The sequence below is a fragment of the Cynocephalus volans genome, chromosome 5 (assembly GCF_027409185.1).
Source record: "Cynocephalus volans isolate mCynVol1 chromosome 5, mCynVol1.pri, whole genome shotgun sequence".
Classification (NCBI taxonomy): domain Eukaryota; kingdom Metazoa; phylum Chordata; class Mammalia; order Dermoptera; family Cynocephalidae; genus Cynocephalus; species Cynocephalus volans.
The window spans coordinates 166,221,835-166,244,598 of record NC_084464.1 but is presented as its reverse complement, the minus strand read 5'-3'; the positions used below and the strand labels follow the sequence as shown (position 1 = coordinate 166,244,598).

The window sequence follows — 22,764 nt, the reverse complement described above, 5'->3', positions numbered from 1 at the left end:
GCTCGGGCTGATGGCGGCGGCGGCCGGGCCCGGGGCGGCGCTGTCCCCGCGGCCGTGCGACAGCGACCCTGCCACCCCCGGAGCGCAGTCCCCGAAGGTGAGGAGGCGCCGGCGCGGCCCGAGCGCGGGCGGCGCGGCCTCGGCCCGGCCCAACGGCGGCCGCGGGCGTCTCGGGGGAGGGGACGGCCACGGCGGCCGGGAGGCGCCGTCCGCGCTGGACCCCGACCCTGAGGAGGCTGGGGCCGGGGGAGGGGAGGGGGGCAGCCGCCGGCCGCGGCCTCTCAGGAGCAACAAGTGCGCGCGGCCGCGGCCTCCCGAAGTTGTCGGCGGCGCCGCACGTGAGCGGAGCCTCGGCCCTTGCCTCGCGCTGCACAGGCCGGGCGCCTGCGAAACTTTCCTCAGGCGGGGCCGCCGCGTCCCCGGAGCCCGGCTGGCGTGTGCGTACTCATGAGTCCACCATTTCGTGAGCGGCTTCTGAAACCTGCACGCTCACCACAGAACAGATTGTAAACAATATGGAAAGTAAGACGGTTAGTGAGCTCGGCAGGATGGCGGAATTCACAGACGTCCAAAGCCGAGAGCGGTGACGCGCGGCCTCTCGATGTTCTCAGTGAATCTTGTTTTTTTATTAAACTTTGTAGTGTTTTCAGGAGGTTAAAAAAAAAAAAAAAAAAAGTGGTGTTTTCAGGCTCAAACATGAGTGGAGAAAGATCGGGACGAGCAGTAAGTAGGAGGCCAGGCGCCGAAACAGTTTGTTCCCCGTTCGTTTAGTGGTTTGTGACAGTTGGAAGGGAGGAGTGACGTTTTCGAAACTTCAGAACTTGTGCTTGGAAAGCAGCGATTAGAAGACACTGGGAACGCGGGCCTGCCGTCCTCGCGCGGCACCAGCAGTGGCGGCAGGAACGGTTCCGGTGCTGTGCGACGAGGCCGCCCCGCGTGTCCCCCGTGCCCCGGGATGAGGACGCCAGTGTCCCCCGCATCTCACGCGGCCTCGCACGCGTGGGCTTCCGGCCTGCCCCTTATCCACCCGCAGTGAAGCTTGTGATGTGCAGGGACCGATTTAATTCGAAGGTGGGAACCACATGTAACTCTGCAATGCAGCCTCTGATTTAATGTATTTGGGAGTCTTTTAAAACGTGGACCCCTGTGTCAGCATCCTTGTTACAAGTAAATTCTTGTAACAGTCTCATTCCATCTTATACTGGGAAAGGTATTGCTGTTACTACCTCTCTAGTAGCAGGTAAGTAAACCAGATGCTCACTTCATGCAATAATGTGTTTGCCTAAAATTTGTAATAGCAAATCTAAAACATCTTATATATGAAATTGTGATTTCGGCTTTCTTTGAGGACTTTCCATTTTAACTTTCTCTTGTTTTTTTGTCTATTTTTGAATGTCTCAATTTTTTAGCCAAAGGGAAATGTACTTAAACAAATTGACATAAAAATCCTTAAAATGCTCACAAGCAAGTAAAATAGAAAAAAAGATACTTGAATGCTTAAAATAAGTTATGTCTGAAGAAGTGGATATGAAATGTTGTAATTGTGATACTTATTGTTAAATGTAAATTTTGGGAAAATAGATTTTGATTATTTTCCAGCTCCTACTTGGTTGCTAGTCTTAATACGAATATACAGAGCTCTTTAGTTGAGTGTTTATTTTATAACACTGAAAAAAGAGAATATTTTGTGTATTTTACTATTTGGAAAAGAATCAGTAAATTCTTGGAACTGAGACATTTGAGACTTTATTAACCTCATAATCATAATTTTAGCTAACATTTATCAGACACATAATTATGGTCTAGTCCTTGCTCTAAGTGCTTTCCATATATTAACTCATTTAATCCTTGCATTAGCCACATAATATGGGCACTATTATTTTTTGTTTTTCAGATAAGTAGAGACAATCACAGAATAAGCACCCAGCTAGTGAGGGGCAGTGCCCAGTAAGATCCCAGGCAGTCCAGCTCTGGCATGTCTGACCACTATATCATACTGCCTCTTTATATTCTTTTGCAGGATTGCTTTCATTATAATATGTAACAAGGGAACCATGGTATTTAATAAAATTGTATTAGCATTAGAAGCTACATTACCTTGATTAAAAAAACAAAACAAAAGAACAAAAAAAACCAGTCTATGATTAAGACCTTAAGCTTTGGCTAATAGGTAAAGAAATCAAGTTCCCTAACTTCTGATACCTCAATTCATTTTCTTGATGAAATACTAGAACTTCCAGCATTTATATTCTTGACACTTAATGGATTGCATTAGAAATATATAAGCGTCTTCTTTTTGGGCTGTGTGTGTATTGCTATATTACAGATAGATGACTCTTAGTAGGGTATATTTTGGGGCCATGTGTGTATTGCTATATTATAGATAGATGACTTATTAGGGTATATTTTTGCTAGATTTTTGCAACATAAGGAAAAAAAATGAGTGGTTAGGATTAGTAACCTGTTTTTAGTCCTTGTATGTCCCCTTTCCACAGGGATATGAGTAACCTAAAGTAGTCAGTTGTTGGCATAGTCCAATGAACCAGCTCTAACTTGAATTAAGCACTGCAAATAATCCATACATTTTTTTCCCAGCTTGGGTAGGAGGGTTTGCTTTAATTTTAGAGTGATGCAGCAGTTTTGTGTGTTTATTAAAATCAGAAAGCATTTTAACCTCAGTTGATAAAGAGAGTGAATGTAGATTGAGATTTACAGGTTAATTGAAATTTTTCTTGTTTCGAGTGGATTGAAGATCCATTTTTAGTTCTGTTCCAGGTCTTGCTCATAACAAATTCTTGGCCCCTTTTAGTTATAGTAGGAAGTTAACATTTGTGTAACTAGTTGTCCTTAGAAAGCCTTTCTCTTGTTTTGACTTCTAGAAAGTCTGGGAAAATACATAATCATTCTTTCTTTGTTTATTATTCATTCTTTTATTCTTTGTTTAATTATTGTTTTTGAACCTTTTAAATGTACAGGATGATAATGAAGATAATTCAAATGATGGGACCCAACCATCCAAAAGGAGGCGAATGGGCTCAGGAGATAGCTCTAGGAGTTGTGAAACTTCAAGTCAAGATCTTGGGTAATGTCATTTTATTGCTTAGTAATATTTTTTGTGGTATGTTTCTCCTGTCTGCATTAGCTTCCTCTTTCCCTCCCCTCAGCCCTGGCAAAGGCAGTTGTTAAAAATTTTAGAATATTTTCTTCCTGTCTTACAATATGATACCAAAGTTGGTCTTGCTACTTAGTGCAATTAAAAAAGAATTTATCATAGTAAAATACATTTAATAAAATACACAGTTTTAACTGTTTTCAAGTGTACAATTCAATAGCATTAATTACATTCACAGTGTTGTGCAACCATCACCACTATCCCTTTCCAAAACTTTTTTACTACACCAAACAAATTTCATAACCATTAAACATAACTTCCATTCTCCTCTCTTCTCAGCCCTGACAACCACCATTCTACTTTTCTTTTCTATGAATTTGACAACTGTAGGTACCTCATACAAGTGGAACCATACAGTATTTGTTCTTTTGTGTCTGGCTTATATGATTTGTCTTCAGGTTTCATCCATGTTGTAGCATGTCAGAATTTCATTCCTTTTTAGGGCTGAGTAATATTCCATTGTATGTATATACTGTATTTTGTTCATGCATTCATATGTCAATGGACATTTGGGTTGTTTCCACCTTTTTGTTAATGCTGTGTTTAGAATATTGTGAGTATTGGCGTTTGGAGTCTCTGCTTTCATTTGGAGTTCCCTGTTTTCATACACTCCAAGGAAATAGCTAGATCATATGGTAATTCTGTGTTTAGTTTTTTGAGGAACTGACAGACTTTTTCACTGCAGCTGAACTATTTTACATTTCCACCATTAATACTGAAAAGTTTCCCGTTTCTTCACGTTTGCCAATTTGTTATCCTCTCCCCTTTTTTTTGATAATAGTCATCCTAAAAGGTATTAATTCCCTATCCGATATATTATGATTTGCAAATATTTTCTCCCATTCTCTGGGTTGTCTTTTCACTCTGTTGATAGTGTCCTTTGATGTACAAAATTTTTTATTTTGATGAAGTCCTAATTATCTGTTTTTTTTTCTTTTGTTTGTGCTTTTGGTGTCACAGCTAAGAATCCATTGCCAGTAGAGGTCATGAAGATTTCTATGTTTTCTTCTAACAGTTTTCTCGTTAGCTCTTATATTTAGGTTGTAGATCCATTTTAAGTTCATTTTTGTATGTAATGAGAGGGTAAAGATCCAGTTTCCTATTTTGGCATATGGATCCCCAGTTTCCCAGCACCATTTTTGAGAACACTGTTCTTTTCGTTAGTTACTTTTTGAATGAATAGATGCATAAAATAGTGTCTCATTCCTGCCTCTAATTTAGAGGTTGAATTGGCCCAGATACTGAAATTTGTACTCTTTTCTGTTCAGGATTGAGATTGACTGCAGTACACTGGCACCTTCAAACTAGGTCTGTTCTTTGCTTCTGGGTTTATAGAGTTTATAAAAACAAAGAATTATGGTTTATAGTACAACTTATTGAGAAATAGGTTTTTAGAGTTCTCCTTTCTTAGCTATTTGTGACTCACTGAACAGCAGACAAGAAACAGAAGTTGATTTACTTTATACCTTGGGTGGATGAAATGCTGGCTATGGGGGTTAAGCCCAGAAGAAAGAGCTGATATCACCACCTTGCTTCGGCCTCAGGTCTCTGAAGTTAAAAAATGCGTTTGTTCCTAGCAGTCTTGATTCTTCTGTTTTATATAGAAAATTTTATTTTTGATGTACTTTTTGGATTTGATATTCCAGATGATGATTTCTCTTCCTTCTACCTGCTTTGTAATTTTCTTTGATACACACAAAATCAAGTCATAGCAAACAAAGAATTTAAATACTTAAAATAGTTTTCAAAATATCCTTAAAAATAAAAGCAATTGAAATTTAATGAAAGCCACATTTAAGGCATAATATACATTTCTGTGCTTAGCTTTAGTTACTATCCAGCAGAAAATTTGATAGAGTACAAATGGCCACCTGATGAAACAGGAGAATACTATATGCTTCAAGAACAAGTCAGTGAATATTTGGGTGTGACCTCCTTTAAACGGAAATATCCAGGTACTTAAGTCTTAGTTTATGTAATAGATTAAACCTAACTTTTAACTAATAGTAATTCTTTATTATAGGCTGTCAACTTCTAAATTCTTCAGTGTGGATTATTTATAATATATTTTATGTTCTTGTGTTGTTGATTTTCATTTACTCCTATCTTTCAACATCTCTCTCTATTATTGATATATTCTAATATCTCATAAACTGATTTAAAAGCAAAATGAGAAAGGTGAATCTCCTGGGAAAAATTTTAGAAAAAATCATTTTATAGCCAAGAATTTTGGATTCTTTGCCATTGCTCCTTGACCTTAGGTATGGAGTTAGCTATATATAAACCACATCTAAACTTGAGAAATGTTATTTCTGATTATTTTAATACAGTTATTTATGTTACTTTCTTTCTATGGATTAATTTATTTTCAATTTTATTCTCTTATTTCTTGAATTTATATGATTTTTGTGTACTCTTTTTAAAAATATTTGGATATGTAATATGAAATACTTTTAAAAATTAAGTTTTTAAGCTTTTAAAAGTTTTACAAATGCATAATGTTTCACTATTTTTAATAGTCTTTTGTTCTTTTTTTGGAGATTTAGAGCGACGAGATTTGTCTCACAAGGAGAAACTTTACCTGAGAGAGCTAAATGTTATTACAGAAACTCAGTGCACTTTAGGTAATAAAAGACTTTAATGTGAATTTTTCAAGCTGAACATTTATGAGGTGATATTGATAAATATTTGTATTTCCTTTCCTAAAATATTTTTAAAAATTCATAAACTAAATTGAACTATTTAAATGCTAGATCATTTACTTCATTTTTTATTACTGTTAAAGTGCATAGAAGAATGAAACTTACACCAATGGTCCCCACCTGAAGATGGTTCCACTTAAGATTTTTCAACTTTACAATGTTTTGAATGCCATACAGGTTTAGTAGAAACCGTAATTTAAGTACCTGTACAGTCATTCTGTTTTTCACTTTCAGTACAGTATTCAATAAATTACATGAGATATTCAGCATTTTATTTTGCCCAACGGTAGGCTGCATGTCAGTGTTCTGAGCATATTTAAGATAGGCAAGCCTAAGCTATGATGTTTGTTAGGTTAGGTGTATTAAATGCATTTTTGACTAATGATATTTTCAATTTATGATGGGTTTATAGGGACAACCCTGTTGTAAGTCGAGAAGCATCTATATTCTCTAACAGAATATAATTTTCTAATAGTAACTTTCAGAGTTGTCAGAGTGTTTATTTTTTGTGTGCAAAATTTGTACAGTATTTTTAAAAGGTATTGATTTTTGTCTCTTAAAAGGCAAGTTTTGCTCAGTTTTTACTTCTGTGTAATTATCTTCATGCTTTATCTATTTTCTTTAATAAGCATTTTAATGTAACAGCTACTTTTTAATATACATTCATGGGAGTTCATTTCAGCAATTGGTGAAATCTGCTATTGTGAGTTTTGAAAATTATCTATATGATGTGTATATGTGCTGATCCTTTTGGTAAAATCTAAAATGTCTGTAATATTTCTAGTTATGGAATTTGAAGACTAGGAACTACAATACTTTGAAAACTGTTTTTTTAACTCATCTAAATAACTTATATTACTTGTTAGTATTTAGTGTACCTCATTACTTCACAATTGTTTCTAAGTAAAGGGATATGTGTTTAGAATACATAGAATCTAAAAAAACTCATTTAGTTGAAATACTGATTTGTTTACCCTTGCAAGACAATCTTTTAATTACTTAACTTTATGTTATGAATATTATTTTATAATTTTCAAATGTATTAAGATATTTTGTTTTGACTATTGGAAAACCTTTTTAACTGTAGAGTAGCTCAAAGGAGAAGCAAGTTTTGGAAAGCAGTTGTATTTACTTGCCCTTAAAAGAACTTCTTCACCCTTTTTTCCTTTTTTTTGGTCTAAAATAGGTTTAACAGCATTGCGCAGTGATGAAGTGATTGATCTAATGATAAAAGAATATCCAGCCAAACATGCTGAATATTCTGTTATTCTACAAGAAAAAGAACGTCAACGAATTACAGACCATTATAAAGAGTATTCTGTAAGTAATTGAGGTGACTAGCATCTTTTATTTGGGTTGGAGAGAGTGACATTTTGTAGTTAAATTTGACTTCCAACTGTAATATTTTTATTTCAGCAAATGCAACAACAGAATACTCAAAAAGTCGAAGCCAGCAAAGTGCCTGAGTATATTAAGAAAGCTGCAAAAAAAGCAGCTGAATTTAACAGCAACTTGAACCGGGAACGCATGGAAGAAAGAAGAGCTTATTTTGACTTGCAGACACATGTAGGATGACTTAAATTGAGTAGTCCCCAGACCTTGCTTACTGCTTGTTACTGCAGAGTGCACATTACCCCTTTATTATTATTGCTTTGTGCCAGCTATATGTGCTTTTCCTTCCCAGATTTTAAGAGATTAATTTTAATGATGTGCCTAATAATACTCAATTTACTTTTTTTGTGTGTGAGACATCTTTTGCTTTATGGTTGATATTCTACTGAATGAGACTAATAACAGCTACATATCATACTTGCTGTGTGTCCCCGAGGGTGGATGTAAGAGATTTCCATATTAATTCCTTTAATTCCCATAGTAACCACGTGAGGTTGGAACTAGTATTATTTCCATTTCATAGATGAAGAAGTTGAACGACAGAGAGGTTGTATAAGCTGCCCAGGTCACACTGCAGTTAAGTGGTGAGCAAGAGACACTGCCTTTCCTCAGAAATGCTCATGGTGAACAGGCAGATAAAACTATCACATGTAGAACTAGAAAGCACCAACGGTCCCATTAGATTATAGCTCCCAATGTCTCTTAAATTTTTAGCTTTTTTGGTGGGGAGGGGGTGTGCAATGGAGAGCACGTGGGGGTTCTTTGCCTGAAGCCTTGATTCCTAGTGTGGCATCAGTTTTGTGTTTTGCTCTATGTTAACACAGGTCATACAGGTGCCTCAGGGGAAGTACAAAGTGTTGCCAACAGAGAGAACGAAGGTCAGTTCTTACCCCGTGGCTCTCATCCCCGGACAGTTCCAGGAATATTATAAGAGGTATTCAGTAGTTTTAGTTACAACTGTTCAGTAGTTTTGGTGGGCTGTCAGTGAGGGGTTTTAGAACCTTGTGTATACTTGCCTCCTAACAATTTTTGGGTATATAAATATCACCATAAGATGTTATATAGGATTTGTGTCAATATTCTTTATCTTCTCTGGTTCTATGGTGAAGAACACCCTTCAGTCAGATTTGAACATCTGCTGACAAAGCCTGGATTGCCCATGTCTCTGCCCACCTTCTTTGAATTTGTCATAGACAGGTGCTGGAGGTTCTCTAGCATCTCTCTGCTCAAAGTATGGTGCAGGTCTCGCAGCACTGGTATCACTCACAAGCTTTCTGGAAATGCAGAATTCAAGCACCCAACCCCAGACCTACTGAACCAGAGTCTGCATTTTCACAGATGATGTCACCTCCAGATTAGAGTGTGGGAAGCACTGACTTGGACTGCAGAGGAGAGGAGGGGAGGAGTGGAGAGGCCACAGGGCAGGCGTGGACACCTGGTTGCTTCAGCCATATTACTGACCTGGCCTGCGTGTTGCTTCCAATTTGTAAACCAAAAAACCTGAAGGGAACTGAAGAAAGCAGGGCTAACAGGTTAATTTTGTTTCAGAATCTCAGCTTTAAACCTTATGCTGGAAGGAATAGAATAGAGACTGTTTTTTAGAGAATAGAATTTAAATAGAGTGTAGAATCATACTGTTTAAAAGTCAAATTTAAGTCATGGGTAGAAATTTTTATTTATTTATTTATTTTGTGTGTGTCAGCAAATTATCGAAAGTTATATGCGAGTGTACCAGCCTCTTTGCTATTTGGTGAGATTTCCTGGTTGAGGGAGGTGCTGACCCAGGTCCCTTCTTGAGTGAGGGCTTCACTGAGGGTAGGAATGAAGGTGGCACTAAACTTTGTCATCTAGGTGTGCCATCTGGCCGTGGGGAAGGGATTGCGAGTCTCTAGCTTCAGACAAAGTAGATGATTGAATTTGTTAGAATAGATGCTTCACAGATGGGTTAAAAATAACTTAGTACTGAAAATTTTATTTTTTAAATTATGTTCTCAGTAATATGTACCATGCACTGTTGTGATTCACATGATTAATTTATTTAATCCTCACATCAGTTCTGTCAGGTAGACTCTGCTATTACACCTTTACACGTGAAGGAATGGCAGCACAGAGAAGTAGTAGTGACTTGGGAGGTGGATGTGAGCATTCAGCCAGACCTAGGGCCCAGGCTTTTATGCGCTATTCCGTGTTGCTACATTTTCACCCTTGTCTGCTGACATTTTATTATTTTCTTTTTTGGGTTAAGGGTAAAGAGGAGAGAGGGGTTATCTTTTGATAATGAAAATGAAATGTGTATTTCACATGATCAGACTACTGTTCAGGCTTTTTTATTTATTACTTATCCCCACATGACCAAAATGAATAATTATCTCATCATTTTTCAGAAGTATTTGGTGTTGAGAAGTTTAAGGTGATCTTAGTAGCTCAAAGATTAGTCCATTTGTATTTAGCAGTAAAGGAAAACTGAAAGTAATTTTTCTTAACTTTAGGTACTCACCAGATGAACTGCGGTATTTGCCATTAAACACAGCCCTGTATGAGCCCCCTCTGGATCCTGAGCTCCCTGCTCTAGATAGTGATGGTGACTCAGATGATGCTGAAGATGGTCGAGTTGACGAGAAACGGAAAAATAAAGGCACTTCGGTAAGAATATCTTTAGTAAGAAGCATTTCCTTTCCCTTTGAGTTTTTGCAATTAATAATTGCTTTCCTGGAATGTTAAATTGAACTGTGTCAGCACCCTCTTTTTGAAAAAGCACAGTGCCTATAATTTCCAGAGAAGGTTTTCATCAAGAAAAGTTATTTATTGTTGAGTGTTGATATAAACAAGCTGTGCATGGACTCTGTTTAAGTTTTATATTGAAAATCACCCCTTTGTTATGAGCAGGTTAGGCAAGGGTACTGAACATTAGTTTGTGATCTTTTTGTTTAACTTGCTGTCTATACAGCTTAAAATAAAGACTTAGACTGATTTCTTGCCATAGAGAAACGTATTTTTCTTTATTTGAGGAGGAGTGCATTAACTTGTGTTCTTATTGTTGATTTAATCTTAGACTTCCTACATTTACTAACATGTTGTACTGTTAGTTGGGTTTTCCTGTATAATTTTTTTTTTTGTCTTTTTGTGACCAGTAAGGGGATAGCAACCCTTGGCTTGGTGTCGCCCGCACTGTGCTCAGCCAGTGAGCGCACCGGCCATACCTATATAGGATCCGAACCCGCTGCGCGAGCGCCGCTGCGCTCCTAAGCGCTGCACTCTCCCAAGTGCGCCACGGGCCCGGCCCCCTTTTTTTTCTTTTTAAACAAAATACACTTGCAGACAGTGGGAAGTTGGTGTACTCTGTGGAAATGAAGGAGAACCAAAAGCCAGTGATGGTATAGGGCTTTGATCTTAATGATGACACAGGGCTTTGATTTTCTTTAGCACTGCATTTTAAATAACTGGCCATTTTAAACTTTTCACGGTAGCCAGCCTGAACCTCAGAATGTGCTACCATGGGGTGGGCATTAAATTTCCTTAGAAGCTGTGATCAACAGCTTCTAAAACATATTTAATAATACTTGTTACATAAAATAAGGTGCTGTTCAAGTATTAAGGTGGTGATACCACTTTTCTCCTTTCTTGGTCTTGAAAGGGGAAGCTGACTTCCTCCCACACTACTGGGAATATAAATTAATCCAACATGTTGGGAAAGCATTTTGACAGTATACTAAGAATTTTAATTTTCACAGAATTTGACCTAGAAAATCCACTAATAGAATTTGTCCTAAGGACTTAATCAGATACTGACAAAATGTAATTAGAAAGAAATGTCTGTTAGAATGTTAATAGTATTTCTTATAGTGGAAATCAGATGTAAATTTTAACATTTATGGTGGGCGATATTACATTTATAGGATGGAAATGCAGTTCAAATAATATTTAATGATGTATGAAAATGCTTTAAAAATGCTAAAATAAGCACACACAGTGTAATCTAGATTTGTGTTTTAAAAAATGAGTGCTCATTATAGGGGGTGTGTGTGAGAGAGTCTGGATGTCTGTATACGTGAACACACACCCAGGAAAGCGATCAGGAGATGCTTCAGTGTTCCCAGTGCTTGTCTCAGGGTTAGGGTGGCTGTGGATAACATAATTTTTTCACTTATAATTTATATGAACGTAAAATTGTTATTCTGATTAGAAAATTTTAAATTATAAAATGAATTAAATGATCAAATATTGAGGTCTTAAACCTTGAACATGTAAAATATGTCAGATACTGCTGTAGATAGTTGGAGATATTGGCCCTACATAGTTTAACATTATGAAAAGACAAATGTGTGCTTGAAGAACTTTTTAATAACCTTTATTCCTAAGTGAAAATACCCACACTTATATGCAACAGTATGTTTTTGTATGATACAAATATGTTCCCCTGTAACATGAAAAATGATGTTGAAGCTGTGTGGCATAATAATAGCTGAAGCAGATAATTCCACTCTTGTTGACTTAAATCAGAAGACAAGTTGATTAAGGTACTTACTGATATAGATGGAATTAGCTTTACACTATATTTTACTTATAAAAAGGATGTTATTTTTAACATGACTTATTTTAGTCTCCACTGGAAAAAGCTTTTTCATACTTAGATTGATTTTTAAAAATTTTTAATTGACAAAACTTCCATTTTTTTGAATATATTTTGTAGTTTTCAAAATTAAGACTCAAATCTGTCTTAATTCCAAGGAATTTTTGTTTTTGCCTTTTAAACTCCAGGACAGCTCCTCTGGCAATGTATCTGAAGGGGAAAGCCCTCCTGAGAGCCAGGAGGACTCTTTCCAGGGAAGACAGAAATCAAAAGACAAAGCTGCTACACCAAGAAAAGATGGCTCCAAACGTTCTGTACTGTCCAAATCAGTTCCTGGGTACAAGGTAGAAGAAAAAAGCCCCTGACTCAGCTTCTTTACTGACCAGCCTCTCTCCCTGAAATATTTTAACTTTGAATTTCACGATTGTGGAGCTCCTGCTTGCTGAACCTCACTACCTGTTCTACTGTGGTGTGCCCTCTGTCAGCTGCTTTCTTTTTGCTTTATTTCCTGGTGGCTTTTCTGTCACTTTTGGCTATGGTTTAGCTTCTGTTTTTTGTATATGAACAATTTATGAGTCTTTTTTTTTTTTTTTTCTTTAAATAATAACCAGGCAAGTATGGGTTTTTAAAACATTCATAGGCAGATCTTTATACTTTCTTTCCTCGGAGTAATGGTCATAATTATCTGGTATTTTAGTATAGCTAAGCCTGCTGAGCTGTAAAGTTTGGGTAGATATACTGTTAGACTGTTATGTTGCATTTCTGTAGTGCCTTTCATTAGGAAAGATCCGGGTTTAATCTAAGGATTATTTGACCCATCTGCCAAATTCAGCAAACTCTGGGAGAAAATAGTAAACCTCTTATTTACATTGTGGTAATTTTTAGCATTACTTTGGCAAATAGTCTATATAATTCTATGACAAGGATTAAAACATACTTGTTAACTTTTTGATCTGATTATTCTCAGAGTAAGACAGTAGGTTGTCAGCAACTATTATTTTTAATGTTTCTTCCGTCTGCCTCTCCCTTTCAAAAGGTTAGGTGACAGATGAGTAGCCTTATTGTCATATAGGGATTTAAGAATATTATAAAAGGAATAAAATTAGCTGAGCAGTTTTATGTTTTGGATGGTGATAGTAAAACATACAGTTCCTTTGGTTTGGAATGTATTAGAATATGCTTTTCATTGTGATTATGAAGGTGTACTGAAGGAAAGTTTTAGAATGAAGTGATGAGAAAGTTTTGCCGAGTGAAATTGTGAAGCACCTTGTCTGTGTCAGAACTGGGATTGTGGTAAATAATCCACAGGAACAGGCTGAAGTGAGCTGTTAGCCACCTTCCCTCCAGCCTAACCAGAATTCTTCCAAGCAGTTCGTTTACCTTTTCTTGAAGTAAAAAAAGTGACCTAACAGGTAGCATATTCCATATTTTATTAGAAAATGCCTTCATGTAATCAACTTAAAAACACATGTTTTTGCAGACTATAGCAACCAAATTTTAAGCTTTGTTCACCAAGGGTTGGCTTCCAAGGGTGGCTTCAACAGGCTGCTGCTATGTGATTTTTACATTTCTTTTTGCATATATAGCTTATCTAATTTTTTTAAACTAAAGATTTAAATTAATGCTTAATAATTGAAAGCAAATGAACTCCAAAGATTAAATTTTGTAAACTTAGCCTATGTGAATGAGTGTGTGCTACTCATCTGTTAAGAGCTTCAAGTGGGAGTGGCAGCTCAAAGCACACTGTCCTGTTAACTCTGTTTTGTAGATCTTTCAAACAATAATACTGATTGATCATGGGTTAAAAAAAGAATATTGAAGTAGATGTTTTAATAAGGCTGAAAATGAACTATTCAGTACCATTATTGATTTAGTGTATAAAATATCATACAGATTACTAAGTTAATACTCAAGGGAATCTGATGTGCACAGTATACATTTTACAATCTTTTGTGAACATTTTTAGTACCTAAAAATGTTTCAGGTATTTCAAAGATGGGAACAACCAAGTATCTAGACATAATACATTAATGTGAACGTGTTTATTAAAAGTTAACCTCTCTATGAAAAGTATTAATAAGCCACGACGTGCCTAAATATTAGGGTAGTTCAAGCTGAACTTCATATATATGTGTGTGTGTTTTAAAATATGGGAGTTAAGAAACATGATAATGTATCTGATGTCTTGCTTATTAATAAGATTCACTAGTGCTTGCCCTTTATTTGTAGGACAGTATTGTTTAGGTTACATTAACCTGGAATTAAAACATAATTGTTAGGAGTCAGGCCTGTAAGTATATAATTAAAATCTATACTATATTAGTGCTACCATGAAAGTCTCACTTATCTTTGGCTGTTTTTCAAGCAGAAAGGAAGTGTACTATGAGTCTTCTATTTGAGAACTATTAGGATAAGTATTTTAATTTTTTTGTCAGTAGTGAAGCTTCGTTGTTGCATTATTAGGAGCAGTACTGTGTCAGTCTGACAAATGCAGGGTTCTGTCCCTTTCCTCTTCAGGGCAGTTCTGCACATTGTTCCTTCCCTCCCTCCTCAGCTCTACAGTCCCCTGAGTGACTAGCTTCCCAACCCACTATTGTTATTTGATGTGTAAAGTTCTGGATGCAAACATTGTGGCTTCTTAGAGAGCTCAGATGCTTGAATGAGCAAAGCACTTTTGTATGTTGAGCTGTGGCATCATCACAGAAAATGCTCCAAAGCTATCTCTCCCCGTTTTCCTTCTGTCTTTTCCTGTTTTCATCAAGATGAAGACTGTTGGGTAAGAAAAATTTTAAGTGGTTTAACAAAACACGATTCAAGCTTAGAAGTAAACCTAGGATTTTCCTTGTTTCCCTTTCTTCATAGGTGTTCAATGTATATTTAATGACTGTAGAACTTGAATTGCTCTAGAATATGAATGACTAGCCTTGTGTTTTGTTCCTGTTGACTTTTGTTTTGTAAAGGATCTCCTGTGAGGAGTAGTCTTTTTAGAATTAATACTGTGTGGTTATTTCCCTGACTTTATTGAAAGATATTTGGATACTTACTATGCCAGTATCTAACTTAAACTACAAGTATTAAATAAGTATATCTTTTATATTTAGTGTAGGTACCATAACCAAAAGTGATTCTTAGTTTTGGTGGATTGAGAGGTAGCTTTCTGCTTTATATTTTGGCAGTTACAGATTTCATCATAACCGAACCAGAGTTTGGATCATAGAAGTGCACTTCCTAGCTGTTTTTATTTAGGTATAGGAACACATGATGAGAAGCTTATGCTCAGAATGTAGCAGTAACAACAGAGGGTAACTACACTGCAAGACTTAAAAGGTTTGAGCATGTGACACTATCCTTTTGTTGGCAGCAGGGTATAAAAATATACATATAGAAGATGTAGAATAGTTAATGGTAAAGTTTTATATGTATGTTTAACTACCATATTTATTATTTTGTAGAGACATTTGTGATTGTTTAGAGTTATTGTTTTTATTATATTTATGTATAAGGTTGACTTTTTAAAATAAATAAGCCAAAAATTCTTTTTGAATGCCTCTGTCATCTTTTGCAAAGAAAGATAATTTTAAAAATAAATTAAGAATTAAGAATTGTTTAGGCGTAACAGGTTATGAAGGTGGCAGTGAGACATTTCAAAGCTGGAATATATACAAGGTTTGAGTTTTGTTTAGGTTCCTCTTTGGTTCAGTAACGTAGGAAAGGGAAGTACAAGATACATTTGACTAGGTTGGCATAAAACAGAAATGTAAAAATTCTACTTAAAGAGATTTTTCTCCCAGTTCATATATCATGTATGCCCCCTGCCCCATTTCGTTTTTGGCCCACACTTGCTCTTCCGTTTTTCTACCACTGTTATTTACGTATTCCTATAGCATGCGTGAATGTCATCTTGTAACGGTCAAAGCTGGGATGTTCGGGTGCCCTCCCTCCTCTGGCATTTTCAGGAGCCCTTTTTCCTTTGTCATTTTTCTATGTGTTGCCTAATATGTTTAAAGACCAGAAACCTTCACTGGACCATGATGTTTTTAACATGAAAGAGGAATAGTATTCAAAATATGAGTGTTTGTGTATTTTTTAAATGACTACAATTTTTTTTTGCTTGTCTGAACTTAAATTTTTCCATTATAGTGTTTTGCATTTCACAGTGAATGCTTTTTTCCTTAAGTGTAGGTTCTTTTATTATCTAGGCAGAGAATAATCAGACAACTCAGTTTTCCACAAACATGTATGTACATAAATGTATGCATGAGACATCTTTCAATTAAAATTTTTAGGGCCGAGCCCGTGGCGCACTCGGGAGAGTGCAGCAGCGCTGGGAGCGCGGCGACGCTCCCACCGCGGGTTCGGATCCTATATAGGAATGGCCAGTGCACTCACTGGCTGAGTGTCGGTCACGGAAAAAAAAAAAAAAAAGAAAATTTTAAAACACTGATTTTTATAGGTCTAGTTTTAAAACTTTGCAAAATACCAGTTTTTAAACAAAACCAATATATATGCTGCTTAAAACTTAGTCTTCTCTTTTATAATCAGCCTGACTTAAATATAATTGTCATTTGGTACTTGGATTTTCTCTTCCCATGATTAGTGACATTTGACATTGTATTTAGTCTTTCCTTCCAGTTGATTATACAGATCTTACTGTGCACATAGGGAGTATAGAATGCTACATCTAATCTTAACATGAGACCATGCTACAAAATTTTAAGATGAAATTTAAAGCTTTCATCAGTAGGCCATCGTATGTTGTAAGCAGACTCATGTCTTTCAAAAAGGTCCTTATTAGCAAGTTACCAGAAGTAAAGGTAAGGCAGTAAAATATCAGAACTCCTTTTGAACCCACAGTAAGCTCTTCTGGCATGAATTTATAGCCCTCTTCTACCCTTCCAGCCAAAGGTCATTCCAAATGCTATATGTGGAATTTGTCTGAAGGGTAAGGAGTCCAACAAGAAAGGAAAGGCTGAATCACTCATACACTGCTCCCAATGTGATAATAGTGGTGAGTATTGAAATGCCTTCTTAAAATTTTAACCACAGTATTTGTTCTTCAAAAACTGTTTGTCAGCTAGACTTCAACCAAAGAGTCACCAAATATACAGGGTAACTTGTGAGGCATAGACAAAGTCCATGTATTTTCTTCTACATTGTATTTTCATTTCTCTTTGGAGATTAAACTTTATAGCCATTCTTGGGAAGTAGTATTTTATATGCCCTATTAAGTTAAAAATTCTTGTGTGAAGTACTACTAATATTGGTTTTGATTTAGGCCATCCTTCTTGCCTGGATATGACCATGGAGCTTGTTTCTATGATTAAGACCTACCCATGGCAATGTATGGAATGTAAAACATGCATTATATGTGGACAACCCCACCATGAAGAAGAAATGATGTTCTGTGATGTGTGTGACAGAGGTTATCATACTTTTTGTGTGGGCCTTGGTGCTATTCCATCAGGTAAAGATTAAAAAAAAATAAGAACATTATCTTTGAGGGATCAGACTCTGGATTTTTTTTTTTTTTGAAGCTTCATAAATACTATAATGACATGACTGAAGCTGCAGTTATTCAGGTCATGTCCACCTGCTTTTTATCCCTAGACAACCCAACAAAAGGACAAATGAGATGTCAGAATGCCTAGGCTATGTTTTGGGAGTATAGTTCAATGTACAGAATGAGCTCGTGATTTTCCGCTGAAAAAGATAAAGTAACAGAACATCAGTTTGATTGAAGGCCTTGATTTTATTCTCATACGTCATCTATTTAGAAACTTAACAAAGTGACTGCTACGCCTTTATACATATTAAACCAGATTTCTATAAATTGAGGCAGCATGAAAATTCCAGCTAACTTTAGAATGAACACAGAATCCAAGGAAAATCACAGTAATTGGATTAAAACATTACACAGATAATTGTGTAATTTCAGAACTTATTTGCATAGTTAACACTGTATAATAGTACTCTTTAAAATATATGCCTAGAACTAAGTTTCCTGGGAATCATTAAGAAGCAAGCAACTTTAAATATTTAAAGTTCTGTAGTAATTTAGATAAGGTTTGTAGCATAGTTTAACACTGTGCTGTTAATAACTTGAAGTTTTAAAGTGCTGTGTCAGCACAGTACACCAGAACTTGAGAATGTGCTGTTGGACACGGAGCTGCCAGTGCACAGCAGGGAGCAAGGCTTAAAAAAGCCAAATTCAGTTACAGGTTTCATATTAGGATTTATATTATTGAACTTTTAAAGTACAAGAGTGCTTTAATTTTAGGATTATGATTATTTTATAAAGGTCCATATCATTGTATAGCCTTGCTTTCCCTAGGCCCCCCTTGACTTGCACTGAATTTTGCATGGCATTGATTACACTGATTATTTTAGGGGAAGTTTACATTTTTCTCCTTACATTAAGGAACTCCTTAGTGCCCTTTCCACCGAAAATCCACAGGGGAATATCATTGATGACAGCTAAGGAAAGAGAGCTTAAATGGGATTCAAATTCAGTCCTGTGAAAGTGTAATTTCATTCTATATTAACTAACAATTTTTTTCCTAGGTCGCTGGATTTGTGACTGTTGTCAGCGAGCCCCCCCAACGCCCAGGAAAGTGGGCAGAAGGGGGAAAAACAGCAAAGAGGGATAAAATAGTTATTTGACTAATATTGTATATGCATTTAAGTTGAATATTTGGTGCCAATTTATTTACAACATTTTCATTTTTATGCCAATAAAAAAATTTTTTTTTGAAATTAACTATGAGCTTAAAATCTGCAAGTTGATTTATTTCTGTTATAAGCTATTATTACCCTTGGAACTAATTCCAGGTAGAGAAATAGTCCATCTTCCAAATTATCTCTTAGTACTTTAACTCTCCCCCAAAATTCAGTGGAAATATTTAGCAATTTAATTTGAAATACTAAACTATTCCTTAGTCTGAAAAGTTCCTATTATTTTCATGAAACTTTCTTAATCTTTATTGTTTTTGGCCTGCCATAGGTAGCATAACAAAGTTTATAACTAAAGAATTTTAATTAATAGGTAGCCCAAGATGGTAAAACAACAAATGGCTTAATTAGGTGCACCTGGATTTACAATGGCCATTAATTGGCACAGGAACAAAGTTTGTAAATACCTGCCTGCCTGGAAATCCCGTTTGGATAAAGGTATCATTTCTGCTTGGAGTACAGGCATGGGAAGTATAAATAATTCCACTTCTGTCTTGATTTCAGTAACTCTTGAAAAGTTACACACTAAATTTCATTTAGAATCTCCAGAGTAAAATTAGAAAATTATCAACCTGTTAATCTGATCTGTGTAATTATAAAAGGTTGCTTTATTTTGATTTCTTTTACTTAAATCTGAGTTCCTGCAATCTTTCTGTTTAGGCACCTGACAAACTAATTGAAATAGTTTAAACATGTTATTTTGCAAATTTATTTTATAGGAATTTTGATCTTTAAGAGAAAACAAGTATCGTGCTTGCTGCTTTTCCTATTTTTGGGATAACTGAGGTAACAAAACCGTATGGCTTTATTTTTCCATCCCTTGACTAGAAAAGGTTAACCACAATGTCAGCTGGGTAAAAGTAGCAAAGTTCACAGCAGACTGCAATCCACTTCACAGACAAAGGGCATTGTACTCCAGAGTGTGTTGAATGAATCAAAAAAGGATTTCAAGTACCAGTTTTAAAATACTAATTAATATGGTCCACAGAACAGATTCCTCTTCTTGAGATGCGTCTTCTGGAGTATAAGCATGCTTCTGACTTGTGTCTGCACCGTCTGAGGAATAAGCAGTCTCACCAAATGGGTACTGTTCGGTGGTTCTATCGTAGTAGACTTTCATTTCAAACTCGCTCTCGTGGTGCGATGGGTGTCCGTAGATGCCTATTCCCACAGGGCGCTGGAAGTGTGCTGGTATATAAACGACATCCTGACCACAAGTGACTGCCTGTAACTCATAGTCATCAAAGCTTGGGTGGAGAGTGCTATCAGATATGTACAGGTCTGCATCCCCTTTTAAGCTCTGCATCTTAAGAATTATCTTTCCCTCATGATTTAACCTCAAATAGCTGTAATTCCCAGCTCCTATCTGACCCTGAACAACATGCAGCAGGATCCATTCTTCTGGAACGTCGTCGTCTTCAGAGCAATTCACCAAGGACATGGCTTGGGATGCCAGAAGCATCAGCAGGGCTCCCTTCCAGGGGGCTCTCCTGCCGGGCGCGGCCATTGCTGGTAGTGCTCAGCGCAGGGGCTCCTCATCTGTCAGCGTTCTGTGGGTGAAACCATGGTTGACACGCTTAACCACCAGTGCCCGTCTCCACTGCATGCAACCGGTGGCGCTGGCCAAGAGCGTGTCCAGGCCCGTGGGACTCTTCAAGCCCTGCAATTCCATTGTAGGCCCACCCCGGGGGCCCACCACTGGCCCAGAGAGGGGACAGAACAGAGGAGAAGGGACAGCAGGGGAGGGGGGACAGGAGAACAGGAGAAGAGACAGCTGGGGAGGGGGGACAGGAGAACAGGAGAAGGGACAGCAGGGGACGGGAGACAGGAGAACACAGAGGAAGGGACAGCAGGGGAGGGGGGACGGGAGCACGGGAAGGGACAGCCGGGGAGGGAAGACAGGAGCACAGAGGGGAAGGGACAGACGGGGGGGGGGACAGGAGAACGGGAGGAGACAGCAGGGGAGGGGGACGGGAACAGCGGGGCGGGGACAGCAGGGGACGGGTGACAGGACGGAGGGGAGGGGACGGAAGGCGGGGAGGCCTGAGGAGAGCCGCAGGAGAGGAGGAGAAAGGCCGCGGGGGGCGGAGAGCCGCCGGCCCCACACAGCGCGGACGCCAGCGGCTGCCGGGGCGGCCGTCGCGCCCCCGACTCACCGCGCTACCCGCAGGGCGCCGCGCCAGCAGCGTCCGGACCTCGGCCCGGGCCTGGCCGCACGAGGCGGAAGTGGGGCCGCCGCCGGGAAGGGAGGTGAGACGCAGGGGGCGGTCCCCGGAAGCGAGGTGCGCCTAGCTCTCGCGAGACTGGCAAAGAGGTGGGGCGCTCGGGCGCGGCGTGCTCGTCACCATAGCGACGCGCCGGGCGGACCGGGAGGTGGGGCTGTGCCCGTCTGGATGCCGTCGGGTGCTCGGCTTCGTGAGCTGGCGGGACCGCAGGTGACAGGCGTCGGCCGCCTTCTACCGGTTACCTGTTCACGTTCTACCGGTTACCTGCTCACGTTGCTATTCAAACATGGTGCTTTGTGCATGAGCTTAAGGAGACTTCTCAGTGGAGTCGTCTGTAGACTAGGGAGCTAGGGATGCCTGGCGCTACTGGAAATAGGTCCCAGTGAGAAGGGTTTTGTGTCATTTAGGGTCACGCTTTTAATTGCGTCGATTCCAAACCCTGCGGAATCATCACTTTCTGGAATCTGGCAGAGAGAGCATCTGAAAACATGTGTCTCTCTCCAGCCCCTTTCTGTGGAAGCACAACGCTGCCACCTGCTAGGAAACTTTGTCCTGGCCAGGATGTCACAGGAGTCCAGCAGCGGGGCTCAGCATGTACTGGGTTAAAAGAAGGCTTATATTGCAACATTTGGTGGTTGCATTTGCAGTCACTTATGGTTTTGTGGCATGACTGTCGTAAGGTTGATTATTTTCTTTGGGTTGGTTTTACTGAATTTAGGAGAAGCTGCATCCAGGTGGGTAGTAATCACTGGTGTTTGAATTAATGATGGAGATGGTACTGGTGGAGCTCGACATTTTTTCCTGCAAGAAGTGTCCCCATTGAACCTGGCTGATGGGTGGACAGTTCCAAGCAATAACTGCCCATTTTAAATCCCTGGGAAAGTATATCAGATTGGAAGACAAGAGAGTGTGTACAACATAGGGACGCTCTTGGATTTATTTTAAATTGTTACAAAAGAGAACAATTTTAAAACTTCAGCATCATAACTCATCAATAGTAAATGATTTTTGCTTACTTACCTGAGTCCATTCGGATCTCTATAACAACGTACCATAGACAGGGAGGCTTATAAACAACAGAAATTTATTTCTCACATTGCCGGATGCCGGAAGTCCAAATCAAGGCAGATTTTGTGTCTGGTGAGGCCACTTCCTGGTTCATAGATGGATCCATCTTCTCCCTATGTCCTCACATGGTGGAAAGGGCAAGGAGCTGTCTGGGGCCTCTTGTGTAAGGACACTAATCCCATTCCTGAGGCTCCACCCTCATGATCTGATCACGTCCTAAGGTGCCACCTCCTGATACCATCTCCCTGGGAGGAGGATTTCAGCATATGAGTTTGGCTGACACCGTCATTCAGACCATCGCATTACCTAACCAGTCACGGTGGTGCAAAGGTGTGAAATCATGGCCAGAACTGCCAGTCTATGAAGTTAGGTTTTTATCAGCTGGCTAAGAGAAATTTTTAAAAAAATTACAGAAGCTAAATATAAGGAATACTATTAGATTTTAATAAGTTAGACAATGACTTAAAGCTGTAGAAATGCCCAGATACAATTTCGTGCAATTCCCATACCTGTTATTGGCTATCACTCAATTTATACTAAGTCTGTCCTCACAGTAGACAGAATGAGAAACACTCTCCTTTCTAGGCTAATGCGGAGAATTTTGCCTTTTCTTTTGCTGTGTAGTAACCATCAAGGATATTTTATTTATAATGCCGTTTGCCATTTTACTATGGGAGCTCAACATGCTATCCACCATATTACGTTTTCCTAATTGGAGGATAAAATTGCATGTTTTTGGCTTGCTTAACTACGGAAAGAGAAAGATTTTGATCTTTCTAATCAGAAAGGAGTAATTTTCTCCTTCTAAAAATACACCTATATAGGTAGAAAAAAATGCAGAGAAAATGCACAAGATTTTAACAATGGTGCCCCTTGAGTTGTAGAAAGTAATTCATCTTATGTTCT

General features: G+C 38.3%; 2 protein-coding genes across 5 annotated transcripts; one reads left to right on the top strand and one right to left on the bottom strand.

Annotated features, from left to right (window-relative positions):
* Positions 1–18,564, top strand: PHF10 (PHD finger protein 10). Of its 4 annotated transcripts, none has more exons than XM_063096792.1 (12): positions 1–97; positions 2,976–3,082; positions 4,997–5,127; positions 5,719–5,796; positions 7,061–7,194; positions 7,291–7,440; positions 8,091–8,200; positions 9,756–9,909; positions 12,025–12,180; positions 16,736–16,844; positions 17,112–17,300; positions 18,398–18,564. In XM_063096792.1, exons 1-12 carry the CDS (start codon positions 11–13, stop codon positions 18,481–18,483), a joined length of 1,491 nt encoding a protein of 496 aa, XP_062952862.1. In that variant the 5' UTR covers positions 1–10; the 3' UTR covers positions 18,484–18,564. The 4 variants fall into 4 exon arrangements, with proteins under 4 accessions (XP_062952862.1, XP_062952861.1, XP_062952863.1 ...); XM_063096791.1 differs by having other exon boundaries at positions 5,713–5,796; XM_063096793.1 differs by lacking the exon at positions 1–97 and adding an exon at positions 521–1,240 and having other exon boundaries at positions 5,713–5,796.
* On the bottom strand, positions 17,584–20,825 carry C5H6orf120 (chromosome 5 C6orf120 homolog). The gene is made up of 2 exons (XM_063096795.1): positions 20,722–20,825; positions 17,584–20,115 (listed from the first exon to the last, which is right to left on the bottom strand). The coding sequence occupies exon 2, from the start codon at positions 20,070–20,072 to the stop codon at positions 19,500–19,502; it is 573 nt and encodes a 190-aa protein (XP_062952865.1). The 5' UTR covers positions 20,073–20,115; positions 20,722–20,825; the 3' UTR covers positions 17,584–19,499.
* Positions 20,826–22,764: the final 1,939 nt, after the last annotated feature.

What these genes read in the sequence shown, in the direction of transcription:
- PHF10 (XM_063096791.1), top strand. Translation starts at nt 11, where the DNA reads ATGGCGGCGGCGGCCGGGCCCGGGGCGGCGCTGTCCCCGCGGCCGTGC. An exon ending in CTTTAAACGGAAATATCCAG is followed by an intron (nt 5,128 to 5,712) that starts GTACTTAAGTCT and finishes CTTTTTTTGGAG; the next exon opens with ATTTAGAGCGACGAGATTTG. An exon ending in CTCCCAATGTGATAATAGTG is followed by an intron (nt 16,845 to 17,111) that starts GTGAGTATTGAA and finishes GTTTTGATTTAG; the next exon opens with GCCATCCTTCTTGCCTGGAT.
- C5H6orf120 (XM_063096795.1), bottom strand. Translation starts at nt 20,072, where the DNA reads ATGGCCGCGCCCGGCAGGAGAGCCCCCTGGAAGGGAGCCCTGCTGATG.